At 41.3% G+C, this 21,163-nt stretch overlaps 2 protein-coding genes across 2 annotated transcripts in view; one reads left to right on the top strand and one right to left on the bottom strand.

Annotated features, from left to right (window-relative positions):
• Positions 1–15,724, top strand: part of zgc:85777 (uncharacterized protein LOC405871 homolog) — a 62,916-nt gene extending 47,192 nt beyond the window's left edge. Inside the window, exons 7-9 of the mRNA XM_063185952.1 lie at positions 6,169–6,330; positions 9,357–9,507; positions 15,353–15,724. Of these exons, the coding sequence (XP_063042022.1) occupies positions 6,169–6,330; positions 9,357–9,507; positions 15,353–15,443 (404 nt within the window). The 3' untranslated portion in view covers positions 15,444–15,724. The remainder of the gene's footprint in view (positions 1–6,168; positions 6,331–9,356; positions 9,508–15,352) is intronic.
• bet1 (Bet1 golgi vesicular membrane trafficking protein) lies at positions 15,711–21,150 on the bottom strand. Its single transcript, XM_063185951.1, has 4 exons — positions 20,936–21,150; positions 19,698–19,807; positions 19,375–19,431; positions 15,711–17,369 (listed from the first exon to the last, which is right to left on the bottom strand). Exons 1-4 carry the CDS (start codon positions 20,952–20,954, stop codon positions 17,214–17,216), a joined length of 342 nt encoding a protein of 113 aa, XP_063042021.1. The 5' UTR covers positions 20,955–21,150; the 3' UTR covers positions 15,711–17,213.
• Between the last annotated feature and the right edge of the window lie 13 nt (positions 21,151–21,163).

Genomic DNA, 21,163 nt, shown 5'->3' with positions numbered 1-21,163 from the left:
CTAAGGACTGTTCTATTCAATGCTAGTAATGCGAGTATTATGACACGCCCCTTTAGGTAGACCGGAACCTGGTCATGTTAGGTGCCCATAGCAACCTATTACATTGGCATATCTCTATATACTTAAAGAATCTCTGGCAGGGGGGGTCAGATTAACATGGCCTGGGGTCCCTAGGCTATAAGTTGCTGTGGGGCCCCCAAAAGGCAAATTTCGCCACAAATTTACATAGACGGTGTCATAGTTAAGAGCTATGAATTGAGAATAACATATCTATCAACTCTACTGGATAAAGAAAGATATATTTTTCAATATTGCATCTTGTCACAATTCTGCAATTTTTCACTTTTGGACAACCAGGGCCCCCTTGGCAGGTAGGGGCCCCTAGGCTGCAGCCATACCTAGCCTCTGCATTAATCCGGCCCTGTACTAAGCAGCCCGTAAGTCATGAGGGCCAGGGACTCACTGGGCTAGTACTAGCAGAGAGAGTAGAGAGAGAGAGAGGTTCTATTGGCCCATTGTTTCCTGGTTCTATTAGGGCCCCCCTTAAGGGCCGTACACACACGTCGCTGCTATTTACTCGCTACTTGCTCACTCGCCTACTTGCCACTCGCTCTGGGTGATTTTGTTTACTGGTTGTCATGGCTCCCGCTGTCCGCGCCAATAACGTCTATACGAAACAAAATGTACAGTATATCACGAAAGTGAATACACCCCTCACAGTTTTGCAGATTTTTGAGTATATCTTTTCATAGGAAAGCATTACAGAAATGTAACTTTGACACAATGATTAGTGACCTTTTAACAACATATTTAACCGCTTAAATTTCTTGTTCACTCAGAAAAAAACAAAATACAGCCATTAATATTTGAACATGTACTCACAAAAGTGAGTACACCCCAGATTAAAATCCGGTAGAGAAGGGGCTATGTTGGCTCGAATCGTCTCGAAATGAAAAGGGATGACAAGGGAGGTCATCAGTGTGCGTTTCAACCTTTCTGTGCATTGAACTTTTACATTTTGAGTCTGCATCTGGCTTAAATAGATTGGTGTGAGATTTGAATGCAATCCTATGGAGAATATCATGATCTACTTCAGTAGTCACAGTGCATGTTGACATGTATGTTTCTTTTAGGTGTATTTCAGATTGCCAATGTTGACAGCATTCATGCATCCCCAAACCATGTCAGTCCCACTACCATGCTTGGCTTATGAGAGGATACACCTTTTTTGTAAAACTCACTTGTTTACCACCACACATGCTTGACACCATCTAAAGCAAATTTGTTTATCTTGGTCTCAAGAGAGATGAACAGACCAAGGATATGGATCACTGGAACCATGTCGTGTGATCTGAAGAGACCAAGATAAACAAATTTGCTTTAGATGGTGTCAAGCATGTGTGGTGGTAAATAAGTGAGTTTTACAAAAAAGGTGTATCCTCTCATAAGCCAAGCATGGTAGTGGGACTGACATGGTTTGGGGATGCATGAATGCTGTCAACATTGGCAATCTGAAATACACCTAAAAGAAACATGCATGTCAACATGCACTGTGACTACTGAAGCAGATCATGATATTCTCCATAGGATTGCATTCAAATCTCACACCAATCTATTTAAGCCAGATGCAGACTCAAAATTTAAAAGTTCAATGCAAAGAAAGGTTGAAACGCACACTGATGACCTGCCTTGTCATCCCTTTTCATTTCGTTTCATTTCGAGACGATTCGAGCCAACATAGCCCCTTCTCTACCGGATTTTAATCTGGGGTGTACTCACTTTTGTGAGTACATGTTCAAACATTAATGGCTGTATTTTGTTTTTTTCTGAGTGAACAAGAAATTTAAGCGGTTAAATATGTTGTTAAAAGGTCACTAATCATTGTGTCAAAGTTACATTTCTGTAATGCTTTCCTATGAAAAGATATACTCAAAAATCTGCAAAACTGTGAGGGGTGTATTCACTTTCGTGATATACTGTAGGCCTACGCTGTTTAACGTTGATCGTGTGCTGTGCACAACCATGCATATGAGCCTTTGATGGTGGACACTGTATTGGATGTATTTTCCTCAACACGTTTAACCAAAGTGTGATGGCGACGTGCAGAAGTTGGGTGGTCAGAACACCACAGGGGCAACGTCACCTGTCAATAATCTGTATTCTGCATTCCAATTGGTTACTCGCTTAACTCGCGTCGCTCGAAGATAAAATAAGTTTATCTCGGAACCCGCCCACATCGCATCGCTTGTACTCTCCTCGCCTACTCGCCAGCGAGACTCGCTAGAACACGTAGACATTCTATTGACTTCATCCGCTGAGCGAGTAACTAGCAGCAACGTGTGTGTACGGCCCTTTAGGCAGACCTAAGGACTGTTCTATTCATTGTAGGAGCATTATGACACGGCCCTTTAGGCAGACCGGAACCTGGTCGCGTTAGGTGCCCATAGAAACCTATTATGTTGGCATATCTCTATACTTAAAGAATCTCTGGTACTACCATTACACCGGGGACCCGGGTTCGATTCCGGCCAGAGGTTGTTTCTCAATCCTTTCCCATCTCTCTCCCCATTCACTTGCTGCCTCTCTCACACTCATGTCTAAACTATTTTAAAAAATCTTTTCTTGCCTTTTATTGACAGTACGAGAGGAGGCAGGATTGTAATGGGAGATAGAGATGGGAGAAGATCGGGAAACTATCTCATTCCGGGGGGTGGGGTTAGGTGGGGGTATTGAAATGTCACCTGCTTGTGCAATAGGGCTCAGAGTTTGGTGGTTCTTACGTCTCTAACAGTAAGTGTTGTGAGTCTGTGTGTGTTTAGTAAAGCCTTAACCTGAAATTGGCCCCTTGCTGTGCAACAAGCCTAATGAAAACACCTGGGGCTGATCCATCCTATTTCACAACATGCACAGTGTCCATGGCCAGCAGAAGTTGCGTGTGCGAGAGAGAGAGAGAGAGACAGAGAGACAGAGGTGGAGGCTTTCACAGTTCATGGGAGCAGAACTCCTAAAACATATGCTCCCCTGAAGCAAAAGCAGAGAGCTGTTTATCATGTGAATGTGTTCGTATTTTACTCTCTGACGCTCTAAACTCTCTACGTCTGTGGCTCTGGCCGGGAGACTCATTGTGCGCTCTTGCATCAGAGCCAAGCGCTGTTTAGAAAGTTGGCTTTCCTCCCTAGTAGAGGAAGACGGGTCATTTCCTTCCCTCATCACCCCCCTTCAGGCACAGGCACAGGCACAGAAACCCATGTGCATGCACACTAGTAGAGGACTGAGGAAGACTGGTCATTTCCTTCCTTCACCACCCACTCACTCACTCACTCACTCACTCACTCACTCACTCACTCACACTCACACTCACTCACTCACTCACTCACTCACTCACACTCACACTCACACACACACTCACTCACTCACTCACTCACTCACACACACACACACACACACACACACACTCACACTCACACTCACACTCACACTCACACTCACACTCACACACACACACACACACTTGCACTTGATGACGGTAGTCTGTTGAAATGTCCCTTGCTGCCTAAGGAAACCTGAGTCACCCATCCTCTCGCAGCTGATGATCTGCACATTTTGCAAATGTTGCAGATTATGATGATGATGATAATTGGGCACATTTAGCCAGATACAGAGGACAAGATCTTGCCACTGCTCTGCTCTGCTCTGCCCTGCAAGTGCATGTAGTACATCAAATTAGTCCATCATTGGGCTTACCGGTAAGCTTTTGTTTTAAAAACAAAGATTACTTTATTGGTACCCAAGGGTAGATTTGATTTGCAGTTAAGGGAGCGTCGCTCATACAAAACACTCAGGACATAGGACACACATAACATACAAGCAACCCACAATGAACACATGGACAACACCAAAAGTGACCTAGTGCATCCTATCAAAGAGACATGGTGTCACATGAAGTGACAGGGGTACTAAATAAGAATAGAGTGTTAAATATATGATAAAAGGAGTATAGAATACATGAGAAGAAGTAACTAGATTGATAAATGCCTAGTAAAATAAGACTCTTGTCTAAGGAATTAAAAACAGTAAAAACTGTGAAAAAAACAGTAAAAGCAATAAACTGCACTGTATGTACTGTAGTTACTGACTGTCTTGTGGTATTGTGAAGCAGTCCTCCTGCTCATGCCTGAGGTGGACTAAGAGAGGAAACAATTTCATGGCATGGCCAGTGTTGCCACTGTTACCCGCCCAATTGGGCTACTTGGGATGGCCATCTGCGGGTAAAAACGGGAAAAATTGGCCATTTAGCGTTGTTTTTTTTTCCTGTCGTTTTATGCCCATAGAAATCAATGTAATTTGTTGAAATTGGGCGGAATTTAACACATTTTGGCGGTTTTTGAGAACGTTTTGGTCAGACACATCTGGCAACACGGGGCATGGCATTCTGGCATGCTCTGGTCTTCAGTGATTTCCACCCCCTACAGTGGTAATAAAACATTGACAGGGTCAAGGGCGTGTATTTCAGGGATGTGGATTGTGGAAGTCCGCCTAGCTTAATCAGAGGTTTCCTGGATTGTGCATGTGGTTATTTCAACCCGGTGAGTTGTTGGCCTTCCAGGAATCAACCGTAGGGGTGAAGGTCATTCAAGAAATGACTAATAAATGTTCATAGTACAAAAATCTTACCCATTGTACAATATTGTAATGGAGTGAACACAGTACATGTCACTGAATGAAGACCTCGACAGAGTTCTTCTCTATCAGGAGCATTTGAGATACTTGGGTGTGTAAATGGTTTATAAACATTTCTTTTTAGCATGTAATTTGTGTTTGAGTCATATTAAAAGCTAGTGCGCACACTTCCAAGGAGTATCCGATCACTGGGTGTGACTAATAAAGAGTATCCAATCACTCGGCGTGACTAATTAGCCTGAATACACTTGGAAGTGCGCGCACTAGGTTTTGAGAAATGCCTATTGTCTGTCAAGACTCTCCTTCAGCCAAAAGTCCAGTTGCTCACAAGTGAAACTTTTCTGGTTGAGTGAGTCATATTAGAAACAGTTCTTGGTAACATTTTACAATAACTACCCCAAAAAAAGCTTTATAAACACTTTATAAATAATTAACTAATTATCAACAAAATGTTTACAAATGTTTATAAATGGGCAAGAAATGCTATGTCAACACAACAGACACAGCACAGTCTTATCGCTCCTGGGAAGTTTATCCTCCAAAGACCAGAAGACATGAAACCACATAAAACTCACACAGTAGAAGTTGATTCCCACTCCACTGTGATGTCGTAGTTCATTTTTTACTCATTTACAAACATTTGTAAATGCTTTGTTAAATGTTAATTATGATTAAAGGTTAATAAAGTGCTTTTTTGCGTAGTTATTGTTAAGTGTTACCCAGTTCTTACACTCCGCTATTACATTACTACAATGTATGGGCGCCTTTGTCTTTTTTGGAGAGTTTCGCTCCGTGTGTAATTACAAAAAAGTAAGGTAGGGGGAGAAAAAGAAAGGAGTCGGATACAAGATGCTGGGAGCATTTCAGGAAAAAACTGAATTGAAAAAGCAAAACAAAAAAACAAATCTAGTTTTTGTCTCTTTCATATTATTAGACTGTTAGTGATTGTTCATAAAAGTTGGAGCAAGCCTCACCCAACAAGTTTTTCTTCTTTTTTTGAGAGTACTGACCAAAGTATTGTAAAACTGAAAAATGAGAAGAGGTCGTCGCACCATGCATAGGTTCTTTATTATTACACAGATGCGTTTCCGAAGAACCTATGCATGGTGCGACCTCTTCTCATTTTTCACTGTTAGTGATTGTGCTAATGTTGTGTTGTTGTGCTGTCTGACTATGGACAACTGTCTGCTGTCTGTAATAATAAAGAACCTATGCATGATGCGACCTTTTCTCATTTTTGCACTGTTAGTGATTGTGCTAATGTAATGTTGTGTTGTTGTGCCTGTGCACAGTTCTGACAATGATGAGCCTATGCATGGTGCGACCTTTTCTCATTTTTCACTGTTAGTGATTGTGCTAACGTAATGTTGTGTTGTTGTGCCTGCGCAGTTCTGACAATGATGAGCCTATGCATGGTGCGACCTTTTCTCATTTTTCACTGTTAGTAATTGTGCTAACGTAATGTTGTGTTGTTGTGCCTGTGCACAGTTCTGACGATGATGGACAAGGTGATCCAGGACACGGTGGGCTACACGCGACAGAGGAAGATCTTCACCATGCCAGTGCTCTACCACCAGGCCGTCCACTTCAGACTGGCCGAGCTGCACACAGAGGTGGAGCTGCTGCGATCCCTGCTGTACCGCGCCACAGGTGGGTGGGTCCGGGATAGCCAGCCAAGGCCATGCTCTTCCTAGTGACGCGACAACTTCAGCGTTACTACTAGTCAGGGGTGGATTTCTCGAAACCAAAGTTGCTTACTACATTAGTTACTTTGTTGTTTTCAATGCATTTTCCCATTGGCAACTACCGAAGTTGATAACAGGCTAGCAACTTCTCTTTTGAGAAACTCACCCCAGGTCAAGAGCAATGCAAGTACTTTCTGAGCTCTCTCTCAAAATCGGGAACTTCTCCCACTGTGTTGGGAGGCAGACAACCATTAGCAAACCAAGGGAGGCCATTTGGGAAATGCCGTTTGGGAAATGTTAATTGTTATGCTCTTGATCAAACCAAGTCTCGAACAGATTTGAAAGTTGATGATAGTTTGGCTAGGTCCGGGAGCACTGACAAGTATTTGCATTAGCCACTTATGCCGGGCACAATGTGAGTCACATGACTTTTTGGGAATCGGGTCGATTTGTGGCTCAATCGGGAGGTCAATCTCGAGAGTCCCATTGTGTAGCGAACATATGGAGTGCGTTGCAATATGCGACCTTGCCTCCTCCACTTGCCTCCTCCACTTGCTTCTCTCCTCGTACCAGGAAGTAATATGTCATGATGACATCACTGACAACATTATTATATTTCAATATCTTGCAAAAGCTCAATTGTAGAGTCTTTTTCTCATTTGCAATTGGGATGGTGAATGAAAAGCAGTCCCTCAAAAGTTGTTGTGGCTAGGCTGACGGCTGGGAAACTTTTATCGTTTTCTCCATGGAGGAGGGGCCAGGAGGCGGGACGAGGAGACAAGCGCAAGTGGAGGAGGCAAGGTCGCATATTGCAACGCACTCATGGTAACGACAAGGGACTTCACCTCACGAGCAGCTTGCGATCAGCAATCGTATAGTCACAAGAAAGTGAAAACTGTTTGAAATCCTGGTCATCCCTCGTGAGTGAATTGCACAGTTGAAGCAGTGATTTGACACTACATTTCACACTACCCATGCACAAAAAGGCACACATTGCTCCTGAGCGCATCCTCCCCTCTACCTCAGGTGCGAGTTTTTCTCATCTGTTGCGTCGTACAGTGTGAGCGTTCTGGTCGCATCCGACTTTTGGGTCGTATATTGCGAGGACGTGAGTCCTGAGATGTGAACATTTTTAACCTTCGATTCACGTGTGCAGTGTAAGCAAGAGCTGAGTGACTTAAAGTCCACTCCCATTGCAAAGAGTCAAGTTGCTGAACTTTATTTGATGGCTTGTGACCACCAATCTTCCTCTTGGATCACATTTCAGAGGGTTTTCAATGGGATCAAGCCTGGAGATTGGGCTGGCCACGACAGGGTCTTGACCTGGTAGTCCTCCATCCTCACACTAGTTGACCAAGCTGCATGGCTTGGAGCATTGTCCTGCTGAAAATAACATTTCCGAGTTGGGGAACAGTGTGAGAGTAGAGGGAAGCAATTTTTCTTTCAGCATAACTTTGAATGTGGCTCCAGTGGCGCACCCTTTGCAAAGATGAATTTGACCAATTGCAGCCTTTCTGTAGCACCAGTGGTAGCAGCATCACTGATTCATGCAAGGCAAACTTTATTGTTTAAAGGGACACTGTGTGAGATTTTTAGTTGTTTATTTCCAGAATTCATGCTACCCATTCACTAATGTTAGCTTTTTCATGAATACTTACCATCACCATCAAATTCTAAGTATTGTATCTAAGTATTCCATTATGACTGGGAAAAAAACATTTTTTATACATGAAAAGGGGATCTTCTCCATGGTCCGCCATTTTGAATTTCTGGAAATAGCCATTTTTTAGCTGCAAAAATGACTGTACTTGGGCCATAATAGAAAATATTAGTTTATTACTTAGTAAACTTTCATGAAAAGATCAAATTTGGCAATAGACAATTTTCAATCTTCAATAGACAGTTTCAATGAGCAGCATAGTTGCAGTACCTTTTTTTACCATTTCCTGCACAGTGTACCTTTAAATAATTTTTTGGGCTTTTTTTGCCTTTATTTGACAGGATAGTGACGGTTATGACAGTGAGTGGGTATAGAAAGATGGGGAAGGGTCGGCAAAAGACCAGGGGCCTCATGTACAAAGACTTCCGTATTTCTTTGCATAATGTGAAAATCTGAAAAAAGGCATTTGCGCCTGAAAATCTTAAATGTATCAGTCCATGCATAAACATGTTCTCCTGCTGATTCCTGTTGTATGTCTCATTTCACATGAAATTTTGTACACATGCACTTTTTCATGCTAGGTCAGTATTAGTACATCTGAAAATGTTTGTGGAAAGTTACTTGCGGAGCTTTTTTGTGCGTAAGTAAGTTTTATAGATTAGGCCCCAGGGCCGGGAATCGAACCCGGGTCGGCCGCATGGCAAACGAGTGCCCTACCATTTGCGGCTTGGTAGGGCCTGCAAGCTTTATTATTGATAGCAATTTGGTGTTATGTGGAAAGACTATTGTCATTACTCAGATTCCTTTCAGCTCCCCCTAAACAAGTGAGTGATATCACGCTGTTGAAACCGCAGGCAGACAGATGACATGCTGGCAGCCTCAGGTGTACGTACGTACAGTACCTGACTGAATAGATGAGTAATAAGCACATCTGTTCTGAACGCATCGGTCTTACACTGTGAAGGAGCCTTTTGTTAAGCTGTGTGGAGAATATGGGGGCCTCAATTTGAATTAGTGTCGCTAAATCAGTGTAAAGTAAATCACAGAATTACTGCAAACTGAATCACAATTTATTAAATAATAATTATCTTAATTTTATCATAATAATTTCCCACATTCAGCAAAACAGCATAGCATAGATTGCAGTAATGAATCGAGGCCAAGCAGTTTGAATGTATGAAGAGCTAAGTACCACCAACTCCACTCTCAAAAGCTCAAAGTGTGTGTGTGTGTGAGCGTGTTTGTGTGTGTTGTTGTGTACTGTATGTGGTCCTACACACGTTTGTTTGTGTGTGTGACTTTCCACTCCTCTCTGGTTGGTTTCTACGCAGGCATGTACATCAAGGGCCATGACGTGACCAAGCTGGCGTCCATGGCTAAGCTGAAGGCGGGCCGGTTGGCCCGGGAGGTGGGGGACAGCTGCCTGCAGTACTGGGGAGGCATGGGATTCACCAGCGACGTGCTCGTCAGCAGGTTCTACCGGTGAGTGACTGACACCCCGCCGTACACACTAAGGGCCTCCGCACATCGGCTCCGACAAAGTGCAGAGCACCGCTCCGCTAAAGTTCGATTCCATTGTTGTCAATACAACCCCGCACACCGGCGCCGATGCCCACGGACATTCACGGATGTCGGCAAGCGATTAGAGGCGAGTTCTATTTTGTCAGAGCCGCCCATTGACTATCCATGCTATGTTCGTGTGGAATTGGGTTTGGGGGTCAGAATTGTGTCAGAAGCGAAAGTGCTCTAAAGGCGCCATATACCCACCTTATTCAAGATTCAAGGTTAAAGATTATTATTTTCCACATGCGTTCTTGTGCTGGCACAATTTGGCAGTGAAATAACGGCTGAAACTGCTCTCTGCTGTGGATAGTAAATAATAATGTATAAAAGAAATATGAAAAGAAGGTCAGGAATGAAAGTTCAAAAGTTGTCTTAGGAATTTAAAAAGCAGGTGGCTTGAGAAAAAAAAACTCTCTTGCACAGTCTCTGTCCTGCATTTTATGGAACGCAGCCGTTTCCCTGAGGGCAGCCTTTTGAACATGGAACATATCCACGGTTACACGGGTCCCGCAATGACTATTTTGGAAGCAGTTGCTGTTGCATTGCTAAGTCATTCAGAGAGGCTATGGACAGCCTTAAAGGAACTAGCAAACAGGAAATCTTGTGGTATCAAGAAAAACTTAAAATCACTGCCTTGAGGATACATGGGGGTGGCGTATATAGACTGAATTTATCATTGTTGATCATATATCGGTTTTCATCAATAGATACATTTTACATTACTGAAAAAAATACAGAGGACTTGACCTCTGTGTCCTCAATGGTAGTTACGGCCATGGGCATTGTAATAAGGTGGATATATAATAAATGAAGCGAAGGACAGCACTCTTCAGATTTATTCTTTGTTTGAATGAACGTGGGCGAATAAACAAAGAAGAAATCTGAAGAGTGCTGCCCTTCGCTTCATTTATTTATTTAAGTTTTTGTGGGATTCAGCACCCAGTTAAGAATAGTTAAGTAGCCTATTAAGGCGATAGTGTGAGCGCGTCTTCTCCACTTTTTAATAAGGTGGATATGAAAACACTCAATAATGCATCAATTTTCACCTCGCATACACATTAATTCGGTGCATTTTAACAAAAATAAATATATGCTTCTGGGTCATTTCACGTGAAATCAGACACTTTGGGACCCGACCAACCCGGATTTCGATCATACTTGGTGTGCCTTTTCAGTAGCAAGGTAGCACCCCAGAACTGCATTGGTTTGAATCTGACACTAATATTAAGGGAGAAACAGACTAGGAAAGGTTCACATGTGAGGGTAGGACACTATACATTCAGCCTTGAATATATCAGTCAGTGTTAGTCACAAAAAGATGCCTGTGGTGTTGTTTGAAAGCTCTTTTCTGGCTCTACATATTACACAATCACCTTGGAATACAACTACTCTCAGAATATGAATTATGATAAATTGAAAAATTAAAAATTGAATATCTAAAAAACTTGTATTTTAAAATGGCCAGTTCCTTGTCCAAACGTAGCCGGCAATGTCATGAGCAGCACCTAAAATGCTGGTGTTCGGTTTGTTATTCATTTCAGAGAGAATTTGACTCACATATATGGCATCATACAGACCACTTACTAATAATATGGTAATACCATAGTAGCATCACATGACAAAACAAAAACAAAACAAAAATGGTCAGTGTCCATGGTCCCAGGTTTCAGAAACTAAGGCAGATGTCCATTTATACACACCAAATGATGATATGTGAATGTTTGAACATTCCTTCTCTGTGTACCTGTGCCATCTTCCCTTTACCGTACTTTAAAGAGATAATCAATGGCTACACTCTCATTTTGTACTCTACCAGTGCATTTGAAGCAGCAGCTGTGTCTTTTGTAGATAATGTATAAGTACGTCCCGTTGCAGTTACAGGTTCCACTACCAGAAGCACATCCTGATGATCCATGACAAGTCTATCTGGTCTGAAGGGAAAAGTGAAGGATGGAGACGGTCCATGAGGATGCAGGAAGTTCAGTTTCACCTCTCCAGTGCTCGGCATACATTCCTCAGCACATGCTAGCCACCAGTTGCCATCATATATAGCTACAACATACCCTTTGATGCTTGAAAATGTAACACATTCCTTTACTGAGCTCACTCTTTCAACTCTGCCTTCTCTGAATGCTCAAAATGGCCTAACTTCCACTGTGTCAATTGACAATGGGCAGAAGCTGTGTAGTTTTTGAGTACCTGGAATAGTTCTTGCAGATTCAAACCTTTTCAACAGGTTCTCAGCTTCATGATGGTACATCTCTGTTGTGGCAAACTGGCAATGGATGTTCTTGACATTATCCTTGACTGACTCCCTTGAACCAGGAACGTTTTTAAAACTATAGTTTTGTAATTCAAGATGCTATTCAATCATTTCACTGGAACAACCAGTGCAGGCCACAATCCATCCATTTGTATGCTACTACCAAGATCAGTTGAAACTGGGAAAAAAAATCTGTTTTGTTGTTATTTCAGACTGCAACATTCATGATACAATTGCTGTACATCTGTTTCAGAAGCTCCTAATTCAGTTCCTCAGTGACACTTCATCAATGACAGAACGTCCAAAGAAGATCCTATATTTTTTCTGATGGCTGTGCTGCACAATATAAGAACCTTAAAAACACAACAAATTTGTGCCACCACGAGGCAAATTTTCACATACCTGCAGAGTGGCACTTTTTTGCCACATCACATGGCAAAGGTCCATGTGATGGCGTTGGAGGGACAGTTAAATGGCTTGCTGCACGAGCAAGTCTGCAACGTCCTATTGACAATTAAATTGTAACACCATACCAACTGTTTGAATTTGTCAAGGATAATGTCAAGAACATCCATTGCCAGTTTGCCACAACAGAGATGTACCATCATGAAGCTGAGAACCTGTTGAAAAGGTTTGAATCTACAAGAACTATTCCAGGTACTCAAAAACTACACAGCTTCTGCCCATTGTCAATGGACACAGTGGAAGTTAGGCCATTTTGAGCATTCAGAGAAGGCAGAGTTGAAAGAGTGAGCTCAGTAAAGGAATGTGTTACATTTTCAAGCATCAAAGGGTATGTTGTAGCTGTATATGATGGCAACTGGTGGCTAGCATGTGCTGAGGAATGTATGCCGAGCACTGGAGAGTTGAAACTGAACTTCCTGCATCCTCATGGGCCATCTCCATCCTTCACTTTTCCCTTCAGACCAGATAGATTTGTCATGGATCATCAGGATGTGCTTCTGGTAGTGGAACCTGTAACTGCAACGGGACGTACTTATACATTATCTACAAAAGACACAGCTGCTGCTTCAAATGCACTGGTAGAGTACAAAATGAGAGTGTAGCCATTGATTATCTCTTTAAAGTACGGTAAAGGGAAGATGGCACAGGTACACAGAGAAGGAATGTTCAAACATTCACATATCATCATTTGGTGTGTATAAATGGACATCTGCCTTAGGTTCTGAAACCTGGGACCATGGACACTGACCATTTTTGTTTTGTTTTTGTTTTGTCATGTGATGCTACTATGGTATTACCATATCATTAGTAAGTGGTCTGTATGATGCCATATTTGTGAGTCAACTTCTCTCTGAAATGAATAACAAACCGAACACCAGCATTTTAGGTGCTGCTCATGACATTGCCGGCTACGTTTGGACAAGGAACTGGCCATTTTAAAATACAAGTTTTTTAGATATTCAATTTTTAATTTTTCAATTTATCATAATTCATATTCTGAGAGTAGTTGTATTCCAAGGTGATTGTGTAATATGTAGAGCCAGAAAAGAGCTTTCAAACAACACCACAGGCATCTTTTTGTGACTAACACTGACTGATATATTCAAGGCTGAATGTGTAGTGTCCTACCCTCACATGTGAACCTTTCCTAGTCTGTTTCTCCCTTAATATTAGTGTCAGATTCAAACCAATGCAGTTCTGGGGTGCTACCTTGCTACTGAAAAGGCACACCAAGTATGATTGAAATCCGTGTCGGTCGGGTCCCAAAGTGTCTGATTTCACGTGAAATGACCCTTTTCGAAAACACGCACTTAAAGTGGAGATATCGGAAAACACTGGCTTCACTAATAGGAGAACATTCTGAAAACCAAAGTGGTAGCCAGGCCGTGCCCTCCTAGTGACGCAACAGCTTCAGCGTTGCTACCAGTCAGGTCAAGAGCAAGGCAAGTACTTTCTGAGTTCCCGCAAATATGGGAACTCCTCCCACTTTATTGGGAAGCAAACAATCATTAGCAAACCAAGGGAGGCCATTTGGGAAATGCTGCTTGGGAAATGTTAATTGTTATGCTCTTGGTCAGACCAAGTCTCGAAGAGATTTGAAAGTCGATGATAATCAGGCTACCAAAGTGGTAGGCATCAGCTACAACAACAACGTGATAGTCAGGTTTTAGTGTATATAGCCAGTGGTGTAGTCTACGTAGAACGCAGGTATACGCAGTATACCCACTTCAAAATTTCAGGGATTTCAGTATACCCACTCAAAATTGTTTGATCCATTATATAGAATAGCACAAATATATACAGTATACCAACTTCAAAAAATGCTCAAGTATACAGTATACCCACCACCAAAAAGTAGACTACACCACTGTATATAGCAGATTGTGCTAGTGAGTGAATGAGTGAGCGTGTGAGCCTGTCCTGGCATGCCATCCATGAGAATGCAATGCCTGCTCCTATCTATCAAGTCACCTGGGACCTTGCCTGTAGACACACACACACACACAGACAGACACACACACACATGAAGGTACGCATGTGCATATGCCAGCAATGCTTGCAGAAATGTCAAAAGAACATGGCAATTTCCAAGCACAGATGACTTTTTAAAGGGTGTTTACTCTATTTTGTATTCCAAATGGTATCTAATTCAGTGTATTTACTTCATTAGGTAGAGAGGAGTAACTGATGTTACAATTGTAGAATGTCATGTCTTAGTGTACTTGCATAATGGATTTACTTTTACTTGTGACACCAGGGGTGAATTTCTCAAAACCAAACTTGCTAACTACAGTAGCTACTTTGCTGTTTTCAATGCATTTTCCCATTGGCAACTACCGAAGTTGCCAACAGGCTAACAACTTCTCTTTTGAGAAACTCACCCCAGGGGACTTGCACTCTTCAAAACACACAGATACACACTAAGCACATTCTAGATTCCTGCCTTCTTATGTGTACACACACACACACACACTTGTGTGTAACGTCTGTCGTTGTCTGCAGCCGTCATGGGTCGGTAGTGACACCTAGTGATGATGATGTGGCCCTCTGAGTAAGCGCTTGATTGCGTAATTGTTGAGTCATTTTTCAGAAGTTCTCACGTGCACTAATTAAAGGGACACTGTGTGAGATTTTTAGTTGTTTATTTCCAGAATTCATGCTGCCCATTCACTAATGTTACCTTTTTTCATGAATACTTACCACTACCATCAAATTCTAAGTATTCATTATGACTGGGGGGTTCATTTAAACTATATGTTGATTCTATAGACCTTGTTTTATTCAAGAGATTTTTTTTGGCCGAATTTTTAAAAAGTCATATTCCCATAAAGCCTCTTGAAGAAGTAGCAGTGCTATAGTATTCACAATGTTGGGGAAGACATGGTCATCAGAGACGCGTGAAACTACACTATTTTATACAGTACACTTTTACTAGCGTACATTTTTTAGGACTTGCATCTTGTTTTTGTTAATAATATGCAGTATTTGACTCATTACAGAATCTCACAGAATTTTTTTTCTTTCCCTAAAAACCAGGGATTCCAGATTACTGTCGATTGGTGGAGGAGCAGACGAAGTCATGCTGGCCATCATATGCAAGTACATGGACACCCTGCCCAGGAAATGATAGCACACTACGGCATTGGCTGCTTTTTAAAATGATCAACTCAAGTGCACTTATGTGACTATGCTTTTAACTGGTGGTACATTTGGTGCCTTAAAATGTTTTTAATATCTCTGTATATACATTAATTAGGATGATTCTCAATTTTCATGTAGAAATAGTGAGAATTTGTACAGCTCTCCTGTGAATTTGTAGCCTGACACGATCATTCATTGTTTGTAAAAAACAAAACAAAAAAAAACTTAAGTAATTAAACCATAACACACCATGTAATACACAGAAAATGTTTATTTTAGTCATCTGTTCCTCTTATTTACAACTAATAATTTACAGCAAATTTCAACAGAGCACACGCACTGTTCTTACAACTCCAGCAATGAGCTGTCAATATGCTTTTCCACAGGCAAAATGCCACGGCAACAGAATTTTTTATGTAAAGGTGGTTGGGAGGTGTTCAGTCCTCGTAGCTTCTGTCGGTAGCTATACATGGGTTCTCAATTTTAGTTTCCCCCCTGTCTGCGCACAACTCAACCTCTGATTGTTGGAAACCGCTGTCGGTCAAAAAAAAATAGCTCACATGGTTGGCTGCCAGTGTCTTGCCCCTCCTCACAACACCGTGTTTAAAAACAAACAAAAAACATGTATGACCTACTGGATATACCATTGGCCTCAAGTGGAGTCAGAGGGCGGGGGCGGGTAAGCAACCAAGTTGCTGAGGGGTCCATTTTCCAAAACCATCGTTGGCAATTGGTTATGATTACACTGCTAACTGGCTAGCAACTACAATGGTGTTGAGAAATGAAGTTTTGTATAAAATATAAATCATTGTCGCTTTAATGTGTGTCTGCCATACAGTGATCATAACCAAAGGAGTTTGGCATGGCCAGACAGCGCACTAGAGAATCTGTAAATCAGGACTTCATCATTGAACAAATTACATTAAAATGAAAGAATTACACGAACTCTCTGGTCACGTTGAACAAGAGCTGTGCTCATCAGTTTGAGTGCACATTTATCTGTTCACTTGACTACTAAGACTTTATTTCCTTTAACATACCCCTTGCTATGTTGGTCAGTCACAACACAATTTGATATTTGAAATCATATTCAGGACTACCGTAATATACAGTGAATCAGAATTATCACGTCTCTGTATTTAAATGCAAAGCTTTTGGTTTGCTTTTTCCAGTCAATTAATTGATATCAAATCAGCCTGATGTCCGCTGCGCTGATTTCATCAAATTACGACAACAAGGCCTCTGACGAGACTTCATAGGTGCTTTAATAACCAAGGCTAAATTGACTCAGGACGTGGTCACTTCTTAGAAGACTCGTTTTGCCAGCCAGCTTGATTCAAGTGGGTCTTCACTTACTCGGATAAAGTGGTAAATCTACAAGTTATTGTCAACGTCAGTGACTGAACCTGCGTCACCACACTGGTGCCACAAAGGACCTCCCAGGCTCCCGAGCCTGCCACTTTCCAAAAAAAGTTGGAAAACTATACAGGGCAGTGTTTCATCTATTCATATTGGCAGGAGTCAGACGAGTAACAAGCCGACATTGCACAGTTGGTTTAAAAACAAACAAACAAACAAACAAAAAAAGTTTCTACAGGTGAAAACGCACTCTTGTGACAGTGTCAACACAGCTGACAGTCTGGCGGCATGCTTTTTCTCGCTTTTATCCTTGAAGTGATCCAGAGAGAGAAAATATGGCACAGGGCGATGGTGGTGAGTGGAAGATGGGGAGATATGTGTCAGGCGTCTCGTCACATCACCTCAACCGGATGACCCAGTACAAGATGGTGAAGACGAAGAGAGCAAACAGTAACAGGTAGCAGAAGAGTTTGGTTTGACTGCCCCTGGATAACAGCTTCAGCCTACCCATGGTGGACCCGAGCAACCCTCCCGTGGAATCGAAATCAGAGTCCTGCGGGAGGGGGAGAAAAGAAAGATGGCAAAGATGGCAATATGTTTTTACTTTCCCAGGTGAAAAAGTGGTTCAATTTAGTACAATAAAAGCACAGCTGAAGTGTACTTAGCATGTTAAAAGCGCACTCACACTTTTTGTGCTAAGAAAAAGTATGTTTACAATATGCTTATTTAAAGTGTACTTAAAATTAGATGTAATTAAGTTGCTCTCAAAGAAAGTACACTTTGCGAACCATACATAAAGTGCACTTAGAAGATGTTTGGCTAAAGTGTATTTAGAGGAATATACTAATAGTGTTCTAATAGTGAACTTACTAAAAGTGTATTTTTTAATAACATATTGCAATTGCACTTTTTTAAGTGCACTTTGATTATACTTCACCCAAGTGACTTCGAAGTGTGATTTTCTATAGTGCGCTTTAAAGTAAATCACTTTAACATATTGGAAGTATACTTTTTCTAAGTGCACCATGATTGTGCTTCATCCAAATATATTCAAAGTGTGCTTACACAAAGTGCATTTACCCATCATGCATCATCATGCATGTACCATCATGTAATGCACTTCTTGGAGCTCAATTTCTCAAACAGAAAGCCATTGACCTCTAAGGAATATCTTTGGTTTGCATGAAAATATTACTCATTGTTATATTCTGCGTTTATTGTAGGAGTTTTAAAATTTTAAAGTGGTACACAAAAAATGACCATGTTCCCACCGTCATTATGATGGTCACGTATATGTTCTGGTATATATAGGCTCACACTTCCCATGACATCATGTTGAGAGGTAAGTTGGAACTAGTTGGTCAAACAGAGAATGAAGGGTCACCATTAATGATCAATTCAAAATGATCAATTGCAGGAAGGTGGAACAAAAATGAAATAAACTAAAATGTGTATCTGAAATCTCTGTAACAATGCAATGATTGTAAATGTCAGTTGTGCTAGGCATGCATACTGTATCACTACTGTGACATGTGGCTGTGTGTAATGTACAAGCTCTGAGGACCAGCATGGATTGTACTATTACATTTATATTATTTCATGTACTTGGGAGTGTACTGTAAATATACTTCAAGCATACCTGTTATATATTTACAATACTTAATATGATATACTTTTTACAGACTTAAAATGTTCCAATGTAGTCCAAAGAAGCATGAAGTTAATATACTTTTATTGTACTTCTAGTAACAATAAAATGTTATAGAAGTGTACTCAAGCACACTATTAATGCCATACGAATGCATGAAAAGCGTGTTTGGAGCATACTTTCAAAAGTATGCTTGTAGTGCACTTAAAGTTGTCCAAAAGCGGTGCCAATTTAGCATCCTCAGTGTGCTGCAAGTGTGCTGAAGTACTGCTTTAGTAGTGCTTCAGCACACTAATAGTGCACTGAAGCGCACTTTAAATCGCCGAAAATAGTACACTTTGTACTAAGTACGGTCAAAAAAAGTACACTTTAAGTATATGGGTTTTTCACCTGGGTTAAACATGTTCAAAAGGTTTTCCAATATATTATTGTGAAAACATGTTCAAAAAGGAATGCTGAATAAAACCATCTGTCAGTAGACACAGGTCCATAAAAACCAGGGCAAATAGACCGAAAAATCCACCCAACAGCCATACTGCAATTTATTTATTTTTTTAAACCAAATTATAGTTTTATACCTGCAGCATGAATGTGGATGTGTATGGCTGTGATGTGGGTGGCTGCCCGGGATATGTACTTGGATGTGAATGTGTGCGAGATATTTTTCCGTACACTTTTCTAATATCTTAACATCCAAGCAAGAGTTGATCAATACCATTGTACTTATTGCAATGACAAATAAACATTCTATTCCATTCAACAAATAAAAAAGAAGCTTATAATTGCATCCTAAACAGGCAAGATCCTGGAGGAATTAGGCAGAGCTCATTCACCTCAATGACACATTTTCATATTACATTTTGAGTAATTATTATATTTAAGTGTGTAATGTTTAGCTGTGGAAACTTACCATGTCGGTTAACATCTTGTTCTGGTACTTCACTTCTGTTCCAATGTCAATGGACAACTGAAGAGAGGTGTGTTGGGAGACATGACATCAATAATGTGTGCTGACATATTGCAGGTGTAAATAATAATCAATATGTATCCTATGCATCAATCCTACAACCGCCAATCGAATCGAATCGCATTGTGGGGGAAGTATCGAAAATAATCGAATCGCTGGCCACTGCCCATAACATATCGAATCGCAGTCATGGAGGCTGTGATTTACACCCCTACAATTACTGTAATAGTCTACTGTTTACATTAGTAGTTGACCAAATTACTTACATGTTTCAATGCGTTGACCTTAGCCCTCAGACCTTCCTGCAAGTGCTCATTCTCTTCCTCGTGCACACTGTAACCACTGGCAACATAGTTGCCCTGTGGAGGTCCTTCACCTGTTGGCAGGGGAATGCAATGAACACCATCAGGGTTAGGGAAAGACCAATGATAAAGTATGTCAGTGGAGTAAGTGAGATGTGCCATTAAACAACTGGGAGCATTAACAGTGTTGTAGACATTTCTTATTTACTTCAGTTATTTTATTTGGTCCAGCACCTGTACCACTGATGTGTGCGCATTCTCTGCCTTCTTGAACAGTAAGTTATGTCAGTTATTGGCCTTCAAAGCAACACAAACCCAAATGATGCATATATCGAGAAAGATATCAATGTTTTGTCCCAGTAGGCCTACAGAAAAACACTATGTAGCATAGCCCTACTTATCACGAGTTACTAGTAAGGGCTGACCCCCTTGCACGGGTAAGGCATCAATGCAATTTCGTTGTATGCAGTGTTCGACTGTGCTGTGTAGTGTTGTGTAATGACAATGGGAGTTTCCCAGTTGGGCTTTCACTTTCACTTCACAAATTACAGCATGGCAATACGACTGTTTAATTGAGATGTGTCCGCTATATGGATATTGACATAGTATCATTTTAATAACACCGTTACTGTAAACATACATTGAATGTCATGTCATCATCAGGGAGGCCTAATGTTACCCAAGTGGTCGTGAACACTGACAACATTGATGCTGCCTAGAATACTGTATGAAAGGGAAGACTAGGGAGCAACATGACGATAACATTGTGATGTTGAGTTAAGATGGATTTTAATTTTATTCAAAGTCGTTTGAGGGTGTGACTAGGCATGCGTTTAAAATATAACTTGCATTGATTAGCTACACTTTGCTCGAATCAAACAGCAGCTTGCATATTTGTAAGTAATACGTATAATAGCTGTTCCAGTAGGTCAAAAGATATCTAAAAATAACAACCTAGCCAAAGAACTAGCGGTCACTACGTTAGCTGTGTGGCTCGCAAAACAATGCCATTGGGCTAGTCCTCATGTTCATCTTTTCCCCATTAACACATACACCGAAATTGAACATCAATTTGTTCCCAAATAAAATGTAAACACTGCGCGAAAGTAAGTTATCCCAGCCACCTTGTAGCCTAGGCTACTTGGCTAGGATACCAGAACAGTCTGTTCAGTGAGTCTAATACGGTTAAAAAATCTTCTTACCCAAGCCTGCGCGTCTCATATTTCTTTCCGTGCGATGCCTTGAGTATTACGTACTTTGGTGTGTCCAAAAATGTTGCTGATTGTGAGAGATTTACCCTTGTGTGCTCTTCTGCTAACTCTTTCACTGATCTTTGGCCGAAACGCCACATAAGCCACGACATCATACGGAAGCCGATGAGGGAAGTTTTGTCATTATCGTGCCGCAAGGATATCTGGGAGACCAGCGCT

The sequence above is a fragment of the Engraulis encrasicolus genome, chromosome 20 (assembly GCF_034702125.1).
Source record: "Engraulis encrasicolus isolate BLACKSEA-1 chromosome 20, IST_EnEncr_1.0, whole genome shotgun sequence".
In the NCBI taxonomy this organism is placed as follows: domain Eukaryota; kingdom Metazoa; phylum Chordata; class Actinopteri; order Clupeiformes; family Engraulidae; genus Engraulis; species Engraulis encrasicolus.
The sequence above is the reverse complement of the archived record's forward strand: the minus strand, read 5'-3'. Positions and strand labels throughout refer to the sequence as shown.

Excerpts from the sequence above, each read along its gene's own strand:
- bet1 (XM_063185951.1), bottom strand. Across the intron at positions 19,432-19,697 it reads AGGTCAACGCATTGAAACAT|TTGTCCATTGACATTGGAAC; the intron begins GTAAGTAATTTG and ends ACCTCTCTTCAG. Across the intron at positions 17,370-19,374 it reads ACAAGATGTTAACCGACATG|GACTCTGATTTCGATTCCAC; the intron begins GTAAGTTTCCAC and ends CCCCTCCCGCAG.